The 14,809-nt window shown below is 40.1% G+C and overlaps 1 protein-coding gene across 1 annotated transcript; it reads right to left on the bottom strand.

Annotated features, from left to right (window-relative positions):
- Window positions 1-115: 115 nt before the first annotated feature.
- Window positions 116-13,719, bottom strand: LOC119745706 (cullin-1-like). The gene is made up of 19 exons (XM_038222247.1): window positions 13,292-13,719; window positions 12,236-12,401; window positions 11,329-11,496; window positions 10,794-10,844; window positions 10,296-10,386; window positions 9,949-10,112; window positions 9,451-9,613; window positions 8,978-9,108; window positions 8,566-8,673; window positions 7,591-7,746; window positions 7,032-7,163; window positions 6,547-6,741; window positions 5,881-6,012; window positions 5,201-5,293; window positions 4,634-4,681; window positions 4,441-4,508; window positions 3,969-4,074; window positions 3,264-3,377; window positions 116-2,929 (listed from the first exon to the last, which is right to left on the bottom strand). Exons 1-19 carry the CDS (start codon window positions 13,435-13,437, stop codon window positions 2,849-2,851), a joined length of 2,313 nt encoding a protein of 770 aa, XP_038078175.1. The 5' UTR covers window positions 13,438-13,719; the 3' UTR covers window positions 116-2,848.
- Between the last annotated feature and the right edge of the window lie 1,090 nt (window positions 13,720-14,809).

The following is a 14,809-nucleotide window of genomic DNA, read 5'->3' as shown; positions in this document are numbered from 1 at the left end:
GTTACATAGCTCGTCCGGAGCATAAAATTTAATTGGACCTAAATTTATGTTGCAAGGAAAAAAATAAAAATAAAAAACCCAAAATTAAATCAAATGAAAAACAACTGAAAGCGCATTGCAATATGTAACTTCATTCAAAATTTTAATACAGACTGTGCAATATGATTGCAGAATTTACAATTCCACATAGCTACATGACACATATTAATGAGAATTATTACAGTCATAACTAGTATTAACAAAAAAATCTCGTCAAAAAAGGAGAACAAATGCATTATCGGATCAATTAAATAAGGTTTTAATTATCATACGCCAGACCTTTTGCGAAGAACAGTGCTCCTTTGTCCAACTTATCAATTCATCCAGTATAAAAGTTATTTAACTTCCCAAAACAAACCAAATTCACAGTTTTCTTTTTAAGTGCCTTCACGTTAACCTGTCTCTGCCCTTTCCTATGTGACCAGCAATGCCCCACTTAAACCAGAGGTTAAAACATTGGTGTGCTTGTTTGAGAGACGGTAGTTGTCTTGTAATCATCTGTTTATTACTGACAATCAGACGCAAACAAAGTTTTTTTCTTCAAAAACGGTGGGGAATCCCCTTGCACTGTCTTGACCTCTCATTAATAAGCCAACTTGTAAAACAGTCGACTATAACTAAAACCTTGAAGTGACCACAATTAGTTTCAAGTCTGTCTTTACCGTGTTATTACGTACCTAACGAATGCAAACTGGTGGAGCCTTTGAAGTAGGCACATTAATTAATGGTACTTTACGACGTCCACTGATTAACATTTCTTGCACGGTTTGGTATATGCCCATAGGAAAAGTGTGTCTACTGTGTAAAACCTTCTTATTTATAATATGTACACAATCAGGAATACCATTTCGAGACTCGTAGCTTAAGTTGACATGTGGCAATTCTAAAACATAAGGTAATGTACATGTACATTTTATATACAGGTATGTTGTTACATGCCATTGGAGGATTTGTGTGAGTACAACCTTGGAGAAATTTGTGAAAAACACAAAGTGAAGTTACTTCATGTATCTGTCAAAAGAAGAGGTTGTTCTTCTAAGAACTAAAGCTGTAAAGTAAACTGGAATTTTTCAGTCAACATGCTCTGAGCAACACAGATAAGAGAAAATGTTGAGTTAAAACCTTTGTTCTTCTCTTAATCATGTCTCTGTCAGTGATAGTGACTTCATATGGTGAATCAACAAACATCTTCCGTCATCTTGTTTCTGCATCTCTGAATGCAAGGACTTAAGAGTGCTATCTTGAGGACAACTTCGGTACTTTTTTATACATTGACGTAAGAAATAGCACCGACAATTAAATCAAACCATTTAGCAAATGCTAAGGTGAAATTTGGACATGCTACATGTTAGGATGAGTGAAGTGCACACAAAATGGCTTGTAATTGTAAAAACAAATGAGTCCAATCAAGGGCTTTGATGGATCCATCGCAAACCATTTACAATGAGCAATTTGTTTAACAGGCTCTGTGATTGGTTGGCCTATTCCTGACTAATGAATATGCAAGCTTTGCAAAAATGGAGTAACCAAAGTGTTTAACTTACTAAGGGTAGTTGTAATGAAAGGAATATATTTACCAGACAATACCATCAAGTAAAGATAAAGATGTGATTCTAAATTGGTTTCATGCCAAGTATGCAAATACACACTACATTTCCCAAACAAAAAGACACTTGATTAGCACTGCTTCTCGAAAACAAGTCCCTGTAGAATTTCGGAAGAGGTAAATAATAACTGCATAAGGCACAAGCATTTGAGCAAACCAGCCATACCGAAAAAGTAGTCTTAATCACAACATTAATTCTACTTAATAAAAGGGGGGAAGATTGAACATTTCACGGGAATGACCATTTTGAAAATTGAAAAACTTAAATCTAAATAAAGCAAAACACCAGGGTTGATTGTGACTGCATTAGTGACTCGAGCTGTAATTTCACATCAGTGAATTTAAACCAAAACATTTTGGCTTTAGCTCAGCGAGCTATCATTTGCACTGAATACGAGTACATCACAACTGATCACATGTCAAGAAATGGAGTTCTTAGTTTAGGCTAGCCGTAGTACCCTGTGGTCCTGGGGAAGGAATACGAGGGATTGCACAAGAAGGTTTATCCAAATTTATCTAGCACGGAATTTTGAAATTTATTTCTATTTTTTTTAAGCTTAATGATGATGTATATGACAGCAGTTTGAGGTTAAACTCTGTAAAATCACTCCCGGATTTTTCAGGATGGCTGAAGTGAACTACAGTGTTTCTCACATCAGAGAGGACACAGATATTTACTATGAAGGTGGCATCTGCCTCATCAATTCTTGAGTCTCTTCCGTGATGACAACAGCAATCCTCAAGTGACTCACAGATACTCAGGGGCACCACTAAAGGGTGGGTGGGTGTGGGGGGGGGGGGGACACTTCGCCTCCCAAACCCCTTATTATTCCTTTCTGTTAGAATCCCCCTTGCTTATGATTCTTCAGCAGCTAGGCAACTGGAAGAAACCCCTGGCTGCCTTCCGCCTTCCAGCGCGGAGTGGTCTGACGGCTAATTTGCTGTAGCACTCCCATTCAAATTGCCCTGGGGACACTCAGATACTGCTGTTGGTGCAATGACGGATACTCTCCCGTCCACTGAAGACAAAAACTAATGACAAAGTCTCTGGAAGTCGCTGCAGGATGGCAGCTTCACCTTAGATGTGCCACAGCACCAGTCTGATACTCAGCTGGATGAGCTACTTGTGTACCTTATTTGGCAGGAGGGGTGCACTGCAGGTGTGTGGGGGTGCGGTATGGGGTAATGAGGGGCCAGGGTGGGCTACGCTAGGTAACTGTACATGTCTTTCTCTCCGTCCACTCTCTCTAGGTATTCCTTCTCTATTAGGATGTCAATACATTTCTGCAGTAAAAGAAAGGGGGAAAACAGGCATAGTTTTGATATGTGATACCAAATGGCAAGCATTTTCTTATGTTTTACAAGGATCAATATGTTTGGGAAAACACAATTGAACAGAATTTTGTCCGTGGATAATAATTTTATTAACAAGGCTTTAAAAACAATTTTTGTTTTTGTGTGGTAAGTAAGTGCCACACAAATAATAAACTCTAGGATATTCGGAACATGAAAGTTCGCTTGCTGGCACTATACTGAATTGCTCTTTACTCCTGGAAACTGAATCTCTTCCCCTAAATTCCTGAAAACACCTTCTTAAGATTTGGACCTCAAGCCTCACCTTGATGACAGGCACTCTGGGCTTGAATCGGCTCGACAGCTGGTTCAGAACTTCACCAAGTAGCTGCTGGTGTCTCAGGGCCTTACGCATCTTCATTATTCTCACAATGGCAGCCTGAAAGTGACATCAACAGAAAAAAACAATAATCAGTCAATTCTTGAATTTTTAACCTGGTAGTCCCTGAGCTGCCCCAAACCACCCTTCCTATTACTCCCTGTACTGCCCCAAACCACACAAGTGCTCTATGGTTTTATGGGTTCATTAGAATAAATACAATGTAATACAATGTAGTACAGTTGCTGATGCGATAACAATATCCTTGAAGGGAAAAAGGGAAACACCCTTTGATTTAACCAGGTCCGGTCTTTAGGCCTCGTTACAATTTGGCAAGATCTGCTCAATAATATGCCCTGAATACACTTTAAGATCTTCATACGTTGGCATTTGATTGAAAGTTGACATATACAGCAAATAATTGATGGATGTGAATAAGGGTTTTGCACGGTGGAAATGATAACTAAAATTTGCAGATACTCCATGTGAAGTTTACATGCACACCTCTTAAAGAAAAGTGTGGTCCTGAGAAGAACCCAAGACAGGTATTTCATAACTTTTCTGCTAACTGTTAAGAAAATGCCCCCTAGTGTGGTAAACAACGGTTACGGGTTCACATCTCAAGTTTGAGTCATTGAGTGCTTTCTGTACCTGTATGAGTAACTTGCGATCCTCTTCAATGTGCTTGTGGGTCGATTCCTGTTCCTGCCTCTGCTCAGCTTTCATGGGAACGTTGATATTGACGCGAAACTTCTTACTACAGAGAAAATAATTTCAATCACAAAAATATGAAGGCTTTTTTCTGGGTTTTTTTAATCAGTTTAAGAAAGACAGAAAGAGTAATGACACAATATACATTCCTTTCAATGTGGCCTTAGCTCTGTCGAGGTAAGATCACACTAACGCCCTCTATTGCTACTAAATGGAGTCCATTACTGCAATGGCTTCTTGTGTCCTCTCGTTACAAGTTTTATGACTCCTGATGGGTGACTCTGTTGATCAGGATTAAATCATTCTCGATTGAATCAGTTCTTCCAATGATTTGTTTTTCTCTGATGAGGGCATAGAAGTGATCGATATTCCGAAGGTTAAAAAACTCATTACAAACAAAAGAAGCACTCACTTTTTGTATCCAATAAACAGCCTGAGTTCTGACGTGGGTTTGATGTCATCTTCACTTTCATCGCATTCCTGTTCAATCAAAAAACCAAAATGGCAAAATTTTAAAAAATTCCCTAAAGGTGCTATCTGTATTTCATATTGTTCACTTCAAACTCCACAAGCAAAAATGTTTTTCAAAGAAAGTCAAAACTTACCAAGAGTTTAACTTTCACTAAAATCTGTACAACTTGAATCAGCGTGTCCTGTTGGCAAATAAAACAAAGTAAGGTTCAGAACAAATGATTGGTTCAGGTACTATCATATGAGTTCCTCAGCTCCACACAATTCATGGCCCCTTCTCATCCATATATACTTTGTTTTGTAAGGGTTTATACAATGATGTATTTCCTAAGTATTTCTTTAGTCGTACTGCCTCACTAGTAAACTCCTCTACTGAATTTCTACTTCTCACTTCTCTTAATTATCAAAGTTTGAGCATAATGTCAATCACTTATTTCTTTTTTTCAATATAAATACCTTCAGACAGGATACTAAGCCAAAAATCAAACTTCACCCAAAATTTGTGATTATTGAGACTGTTATTCTGGTAAAACGTCAAAAATTTCAAAACCTGTAAATTCTCAATTGCACTCTTTACTTCTGGCTGATTGAAACAATCACATCTGCCCTACTGAACAAAACTTATTATATTCATCGAGCCAAAGATTTGAAAATAGCTAGTCTACCACTGAAGTTTGGAAATATTTAACTTGGATGTGTACCATTTTGATTTGTGTGTTATCCTGTAGTTGCTGTATCGTGTATGTGTCAGACACGTTGAACTGTAGCAACACCGACATCTGAAATGTGGACGCCTGCAGAAAATACCAGGAAAGAAAAATAAACATTCGAAAAGTTTGAAATGGTAACAATAATGTGAACTAATATCTGTCCCAGAATCCTGATAGGGCCAATGCAACAGAGTCTAAAAACCTCCAGCAACATTGGACTCATATTGATAGTATTGGACAATGTGGGATGGAATAAACTTTGTCAGTTGTAATCTGGAAATCATGAGTCATCACAAGTCCTTCACAACTTAATCACATGTCATCACAGCTCAATCACAAGTCATAACATCTCAATCACAACTCCATCCCATGTCATCACAAGTCATCACAACTCAATCACAAGTCATCACAACTCAATCACAACTCCATCACATGTCATCACAACTCAATCACAACTCCATCCCATGTCATCACAACTCAATCACAAACAAGTCGTCACAACTCAATCACAATGTATCACAAGTCATCCAGTCCCAAGTCAAGCCACAAGCTACTCAACTGAACAGTTTTTATCATCGTTCATCTCAAGCAACCTGTGACTTTACTTGTGACCGGATGTGACTTGTGACTGGCTCGAGTACGACTCAGTTCTCGTTCCCTGTTTGCCTCACCTGTAGTGTGTATCTATTCTTGAAGCAGTTTGTGACCAGTTCTCCTTTAGACATTTGGAAGACCCACATGAGTTTCCTTCCGCTGTGCTGACCTGCATAGAACGTGGTGAATCGCTGGAAACTACGCTCCAACTAGGAATAAGCAATCAAACGAGAAAAATCAGAAACACACTGTATGACAGAAAGGAGTGTCATGGTTAATACCAAATATCTCTGGAAATCAAAGATATATAGAGTCTCCCAAATCAACAAGATACAGGTTTAGGCATGTGTGTTTCAGGACATCAATGTTAAAAAAAAATGGCATCGAAGGATCAAGCGAAGGTCATATCATGTACATGCAACAGATCCCACGCACATGATGTGCACTTATCTGTACCATTCAGGTGGTACTGTACACATAATCTATGATGAATCTCCTAAAGCCTTACAAATCTGTGCCGATTTTTTTCACTGAAGCTCTTTAACATACATTTCAGGATGGCGTTGCAGATTGGTGCCGAACCAAATAGTATTAGGAACGACTCACGTCACTACATTTTTGATTGACTAGACTCTGGAGCCATTCCAACACAACTAACTGATTCAAACTTTGAGCTTTTGATGTGCTTAATTCAAATCTTTGGGATACATCGGTTTGGCATGATCCCATCCCAATGTTCTCACCTCGCTGGGTAGATTGAAGGTACAGCTCTGCTGGTAAGGCCAGGAGCCTGAGCACAGAACCTGGATACTGAAGTCAATGTCCAGGGGCTCACTGCTTGACAGGTGTAACTTGAAGTGTTCGTTGAGATCCTTGCTGACGCCGATGTCTTGGAACATCCGCTGGAGCTTGGAGGTGTACTCAAAGCCACATGCTTGCTGTGGGGTTGGAATGGTTAATAATCACGATAAAACAAGAGAAGGTATGTGATTGGCCTCTTTAATCAAAGCAAAGGGGAATCAAAATAATTTAAGAACATGAGCAATCTGGACTGTGCATGGTCAACACTCATTAACCATTTGGTTTCTTGCATCACGGTTAGGGCTCAAAGTTCAGATTCAAATCTGGGACATCCAATCATGGACATGAAATTCTAACTGGCCTTTCAACCTTTACTCTCTTGAGGGTTTTTCCAAGCCTAATGCCTTGAGACAAACGGGGGTCATACCTTGAGTTTGGAGATCATGCTAGCTTCGGCGTCATCACTGGCTGAGTTGTGATGCACCAGTCGCTTAGCCAACAGCTTGGAGTAAAACTTCTGGAACACGTCCTTGTCATCAATGTATTTGAACACTACCATCTACGAAGACAGAAGGAAAATGTACAACCTTCAAATTCTTTTTTTGGTAAGATGTGTCAAACAAAGCCAGCGAAATCCTATCTACAGGGAAGTTTTGGGGATGTCATAGGGCCCATTATATTTTAAAACCATTTTGGAATCAATTTAAAAATGTGTTAAAACATAAGGTTTTTTAGCTAAATATCTTTTGTTCTTATCTCTAAAGGATGAGGAACTGGAGAAAGTAGTCCTGCTTGAAGGTTAAGATCACAGAATGTCCCATTCTGCACAATGGTAGACTTTGGAAGATCACAAAAGTTCCTCACAAAAATACCAAAAGGTTTAGATTTAAAAACTGAATTTCCTGTCCCACACTTTATAAGGCAACCTGTGTAACTGCTGTGGCCTTAATGGTTCTCAAGTCTCTGTAGAAGGAATGACCACTCACCACTTGGTTGAGTGTGTCTTCAAGCTCCGCCTCTTCAGGATTCTTGGAGCTTTTCTTGAGGAGCGAGTCGCAGTACCTGGCCAGCAGCTCGGGAGACTTACTGGAGGAATTGGCCATCTTGGTCACGGCGTTGCTGTTGATGAATCGCCCACAGGCCTGAAATGAGAAAAAATGAAAATATGTCACTGATTATGGAGACTGTACATGAAGAGTAGATGGCACTCCATGACAACTCGGAAAGGCTCTGTGGGGGAGACACGTTGTAGGCATGTACTGGTTCACATGCATATGGCACAAAGTACGCACTATTAATCTTTGAGATTTGAAGGTTTGCATGGTGGAAAGATACTAAGACTTATCTTGTCTTACTTTTAATCTTATTCTGCAAGTGCACAAACTCATATTGTCTTCGTGTGCCACATTCAAGTCCCTCCCAACTCCCTCTTTACAAACGATTGAGCGTGTACTTGTGTATGGAGTCATAGGCACACAAATATACCAATTATTCTCTCCATTAATTCTTCCCTTCTCCATTACAGTCTTGATCACGGTAGAAATTTGGGAGGTGCAGTGCTTCTGCCCTGCAATAATACACATAAGCCCACCGTTTGTTAATGAACCCTCCCTCTCTGGCTGACAAGTTCAGCTGCGCCATCACAGCAGTCAAAATCAATCAGGTGACTGTTTTGAACAGTTACAAATTCCCTTCTCAATTTGATATAGCCATGCCTTGAAAGAAGGTGATTGATATGCCAGCTGTGTTTAAACGAATGCGAGATTTGTTTAACTAGTCTGTATACAATTGCATGGCAGGGGAAGTGGAAGAAACTTTTGACTGTCTGTGACTGATCAAACAATAGGAACGTTTTAAATAACAGAAAAAGCCCCCTTAAGATGGCTGCCATGCAAAAGGTCTATATGTAACTATCCTTTAATGCTACTCACAAGGTACCTTTCATTTGTCGTTGATCTTACCTTGTCAAGAGCAGCCACAAATCCAGAGTCATTATTGAATGACGTCAACACTAAGGCATTGTATTTCCTATGCACATCTAAGATGGTCTGCACGTACATTTTGGGGTCCTGCAAAACAACAAACAGAATTCCTTACATTTTCAAACTTGTTTGTCGTCCTCTGACAAAAAAAAAATTGTGATTGAGGACAGCTTAACCCTTTCATTGATGGGCATCATATTTCACTTTTTCTGGACACTTCTATCGGTACTTTACATATAAAAAGTATTTTTGGTTTCTAGCAGAGATGTGGATTTTGGAAGATTCAAGAAGATACGTATCAAAAATGGCTACCACATTAGACGTAAAGATAATGGCAGAATGATAGTGGCAATGACCGTTTACTAAAGCCTACTGAATTCCAAAGACTTACCGATAATGCAGCGTCACCACACTTCTCAATTGCCGAAAGGCCCTGGTTGTAGATGTGTTGCTCAAGTAGCGTCATCAACTCATTCAAACCGTTGGGGACACGAGACACCAGATTGTACATTCTAGCTAGGTCTGCAAGTCAAAAATAGCCAACGACGACCAAGGAATGAGTACTAGTTTGATTGTAAAAACATGAACCAGAGACTTGTGAACTACAGCTCCAATGTCCACTCTGCAGAACTTATTCAATGTTTTGATACGCTTCTAACATAACCAGCTTTCCTTTGTCCATTGGGTAATTTTTTTATGATGCCACAACAAATCAATCCTGAAGTGTTGAACTTGCGCCACCTATGAATGCTATTATGTTTTTGGTGAAAATTCAGCACACAATATGTAATAAGTAGTTTTCCAAACCCAGAAAGGCATCAAGAGAACAAGAGACAAGAAATGTGTGAAGTTATGTGCATTCACCTTCATTCTTGTCTGAGTCTAGTAAGTTTTGGAACTCCGAATGGAAGATGTCTAGATGTTTCTCAATGAGGACCCGTTCGCAGCGTTTGGCCAGCTCATCGTGGGTGCTCTCGTGAAGGTACACCTGGACCCGACGTCTCTCCTCCATCAAGCGATACTCAGCCTGAGGCAAGGAGAAGATAGTTTAGCAATGATATGGGAATGAAATGGCTGGTTAAAATTAGCCACAACGGCTCAGACAACGATACCTGAGCACAATTGATTCTGAGCTATCGTACGCACTTAAAATGCAAACAACATTGTTTGGGGAAAAAATGGTTAGTAGAATGTCTGACCATAATTTCCCCCTGTGTAATCCAAATCCATTGTCACGCTTCGGACTTCATTCCTTTCCAATGTAAAAAGGTGTGTGACTCACATTACATTAGAACACCATTAAGTCTTCTTGTTCATATTAATGGAGTAAAACAGAAGGAACTAATGTCTTCTTTCGCTAACCTTTTTCATGTATTCAGTGACAGGGTTCTGTTGCAGGAAGTCAGTGCTCTCTGTCATGTAGAAGCATTCTGTCTCAGACAGGAACTGACTCTCAAAGGATTCCTTGTAGACGCTCAGCGTAGGGCCTCGGCTCGTCACCTCATCCTCGTTCAAACCAAGCTCAACTAAATGACAATGGTCCAGACACAAACATGATTCAGGTGCAATACATTACATGCCTCCAGACTGTGATAAAGTACATTGTGATACCTTTCCTTGTGGGCATTTTCAATAGATTTGTGTTCATTGTGTAGTGAGAGACTAAAACAGGCTAAGGTACCTATGGGTACCATTCTACTTTGACCTACCATAACATTGTATGACCCCACTGACTAGTCTTGTGTTGATTGGTTCACCGTGTCGCTCTCTCTCAATTAGTTTCAGCACGGCATTTGTGACCTGCAAACAAAGATGCAAAAGTTACTTCATGCGTAAAATGCGTGTATCTGTATCTTTTTCAATGTAAATCATAGGGACCCTGGTGGGGCCGGACCCCCCTTGACGAGCAATTGTCCTCCCCCCCCCCCCATGGCAAAAGGCAAACATATGCACTTTTGTATTTTTTTATGGTAGTGGGCCCCCTAGTTGGTACTATGGCCTGATGCTCGGGGCGGACGACGGCGCTGTGTATAACCCTTACTTCTTACGTTAGTTTACGAGTAACCAGCTAAAAAATCATTCAACAGTTTTCAAATGTACAACATACAAGATCAGTAGGCCTCAAGTTCACTGCTTTGAAATGTTTGGGTAATCCACTGTTTACAGGTAGCAATTACATATTTCAAGGATTCCTCATAGGAACACACCTGTTTGTTGAGTGGTCGGAATAAGTGCTCTCTCCAGGTCACAAGAGCAAGCTGGAAGGAAAATTAAAGAAACGTCTATAATACCATCCAAATATTTTACATTTTCAATCCACTATAACATGAAAGAAACTTACAAACTGGCTAAGTTAGAAAAAAGTTATCAGAGGTCGATCACAAGTCAATCACAATTAACCATTAACACTTGTACTACATTGTATTAAATTGTGTTTATTCCCTAAAGAATCGGTTTCGGGCGCAACAGTGAGTAATAGGCAAGGTGGTTTCGGGCACAACAGTGAGTAATAGGCAAGGTGGTTTCGGGCGCTACAGTGACCAAAGGGTTTAATCATATAATCACAAGTCAATTAAAACTGAAGCTAAGGTCAAGCAAAAGTCATCCAGTAACAAGTTCATGAGAAGCTAACATAATCTACGACTGTAAGGCATTACTTTGTCATTGTGCTGATCACCTGTTATGTGCGACTGAGTTGTGAATGACTTCATTACGACTCAATTTGCAACATGATTGACTCACCGAGTATATCTCATAGATGCCCTTGCGTCCCTCATCACATTCCCTTCGCACCCAGTGTCTGTTGAGGTAAGCGCACACACCATCCAGGACCTTGCTGGAGAATTGGTAGTCCTCCCATTGCTTCGTGTAGAAAGTCAGAACACTCTCATCCATCAGATCAGAACCATCCTGAAATAAAATGGTTAGAGACTAGTGAGGAGGGTCACTGATGAACTTCAAAAACAAAGCTAGGTTTGCCGAGTTGAGATAGACCTGAGAGTCAAAGTGTACAACTTTAATTATACTCAGTCTGTCTGTCTGTCTGTCTGTTAGTCATTCAGTCTGTCAGTCAGTGACTCGGCCAGTCTGAGGATAATATGATTGATATTCGGGTCCAGCAAATATTGCACATGAAACAACACTTTGTAGTTGTACCAGTATGTAAGCAGTATGAAATCATGGTTACATATATTTTTTCCACCATCTACTGTACATACTTGGTCGATTAAAATATGATCAGTCAAATTTTGTACGATGAGTACATTCTAAGAGGTTGAAGGAATTTGACACTGCATGTGAGATTCCCCTCCACACAAGTAAACTGTGTCTAAAGACTCATGTGTTCACCAGTCTCTATTTTTTATACATTCTCTGTAATTCTTGCCCCCAGACCACAAAACGATTCAGGGTTTTTGTTTTTTGGTTTTTTGTTGGACATGTGTCAGGCTAGAGTATGCAGAGTTTCATTCATCACACTCCACTGTCTGGTTCAAAAGTATGACAAAAACCATCTGAAATTAATTTTCGAGATCTGAAACTTGGTGAAATACTCAGGACCTCATTCTTGCCTCATGGAAATGTTGGTGGCCCGGCCTTGTTTTGAAGGTTTTCTTTTACACAGGAGGTCGCAATTTGAATTGATACAAACCTTGAGTAGGTTGACCAGATACGTCTTGAGGAAGTCTTTCAATCGTTTGTAGAGCTCCAGACCTACGAACTGTGCCCCTCCCTGGGCGGGACCTTTCTTGCTCTTGGCTGATGAGCTCCGTGCCTGCTGCAGCTGGTGTACATTGGTACAGTAGTTGTACACATGACTAATGAAGAACATTGGTTAAGGATTAACTGAAAAATGGGATCTTAGGCTGATACTAATAAACAGCACAGCAGGTATATTTATAAAGTAAACAATACCTTGTGGTCTCTAAACCTAAAACGTTCAAGATGCTTAAAAATCCTCCGGGACTTTTTGGAGGACTTTGGAGATGTACATAAAGAACAGATCAATGGTTGAGTGCAAAGAGGAGGATTTTGGAGAATTTAAAGAAGGAACTCGGGATTTCAGACTTTAAATAATGTTGTCAACAGAAAGTAATTCTTGCTGAAATACATGATTGAACAGACGCGTCTTAACCTATTTCTCCCTGAACTGCTCCAAACTACCTGAGCATTCAACAGCTTAATGGGGAAAAATGTTGCAATCTGACGCCACTTTTTTCTTTATACATCATCTCAATGATGGTCATTCATTGCAAAAATGATGATAAGACATGAATCTGGGACTGAGAGCAATCGCGGAAGTGGCATCAGGTTGCAACATTTCTTCCGTTTTATGGATGTACCATGGAAAATATACAATGTAATACAATGTACGTACAACAGATGAGAATGGGCTAAGTTTGCATTTGCATGTTACTAAATTTGTTGGGAACAAAGAACTTTTTCACCTTTATACTCTCAGACTTTATTCAGTGACGCTTTGAAACTCTAGAGGTATGCTTGGTTTAAATATTTACTTGATATGTTATTGTATATCATTTAGGCCAATCAGTACTAGCTTTCATTACACTACTCTTCTTCCATTATACATTCATTTCTGGCCTCACTGAACTTTCTTTTCACAAACAAAAACAACTGGAAGGATCACATGCATTACAAATGTAGCTGCAGGAAGCCATCTATTTAAACTTCCTTCTGAAAAGGATACGTGTAAAGTTCCATGTATCGTTTCTTCAGCATGCCATGCTTTGAGTACACATGTTGAATTCCGGCCTTGAGATCATCCCATATCTGGTCCAAGCTGGTCAGTTTGAGTCCGTGGGGATTCTGACCCCGGCCCGGTCCCTTAGACATCTTTCTTTTACTTGGCCGAGCAGAAACGTCACTGCTGAAAGCTTGGCAGACAGGTTTGCAGGGTTGGTTTGGATGGAGATCTTTCTCTTCAAGGCCCAAACACTTGCAGCAAACACAATCCCACACAATAAGATTAAAGCAGGGAAGACCTACTTCCCACGAGACCCAGACAAACTGTGAGCGTCTGTCAGTTCAGCATGTTCTATGTTGGAAAGTTAGTCGAACAGGTTGCGCTTCTCTTTCTCAGATGAGAAGAAACAATATCCAGGAGATCATCAGTAAAGTCTGCAAATAACAGAGCAAAACAATAACTCTCCTGGAAAAAGTCACAGGCAGAACTTTCCAAAAAAATAAAATAATGAGATTGAAGTCTGAGTAACTTGGACCCTACTTAACAAATAGATAACAAGTACTAGACCTACTGGTCCAAGTTACTCGGACTAATTGGGAATAAACAAAACTTTGGTGAGTGAAAACATGTTACCTATTTCTAAAGAAGCCTTACTTTCATACACTTACATTAACCCTAACGCACCTCACTCCTCCAAAATCCTCCTGGCGGTTTTGGAGGATTCTAGAGGATTGAGGATGAATGGTGATTGAATCAAATGAGGATTCTGGAGGATTGAGGATGAATGGTGATTGAAGCACATGAGGATTTTGGAGGATTGAGGATGAATGGTGATTGAAGCACAAGAGGATTTTGGAGGATTGAGGATGAATGCATTTTGAGGCAGGACTGTCTGATGATTTTGAAGGATTTGGCGTTGGTTATCCTTCATTTAAACACGAGTGCAAAGTTTTGGGATGAGGAGGATTTTGGAGGATTGAGGATGAATGCATTTGGAGGCAGGACTGTCTGACAATTTTGAAAAATTAAGGCGGAGTTGCTGTTACCGAGCGCGCGTGATGCATCGATTATGATAATGAGTCACGTTTGTAAACACATACATGTGCATTTCGAACTGTAAAAGGGAATCGGGAACCATCTTGAACTGGTACCCGCCATAAAAGCTGCGCTAGTTCCCGACTCCCTATTATCGTTTGAAATGCACATGTATTTACAAACGTGATCCAGTCTACTCATTATCATAATCGATGCATCGCGCGCGCTCTCGGTAACGGAATCGCACTCGGGATACGGGGACCATCGAATGTACGCTGGGCATGTAGAAGAAATCGCGTCGTTCAAACATTAAACACGATCGGAAATTTAACGTGTTCAAGATCGCGAGGGGAGCTCTCCGATATGAACGGAAAATTTCACTTTTTTTCCGGATCGTAAGTAAACTTCAATACAACCATCTTAATTATCGATGTCTACTTGTACCTCAGGTGGCATATCTAGTAATTTGGAGGCCGTTTTGAAGGT

The sequence above is a fragment of the Patiria miniata genome, unplaced genomic scaffold, assembly GCF_015706575.1.
Source record: "Patiria miniata isolate m_02_andy unplaced genomic scaffold, ASM1570657v1 HiC_scaffold_7, whole genome shotgun sequence".
Lineage (NCBI taxonomy): Eukaryota > Metazoa > Echinodermata > Asteroidea > Valvatida > Asterinidae > Patiria > Patiria miniata.
Note: the sequence above shows the minus strand (reverse complement) of the source record. Positions and strands in the feature narration are given on the sequence as shown.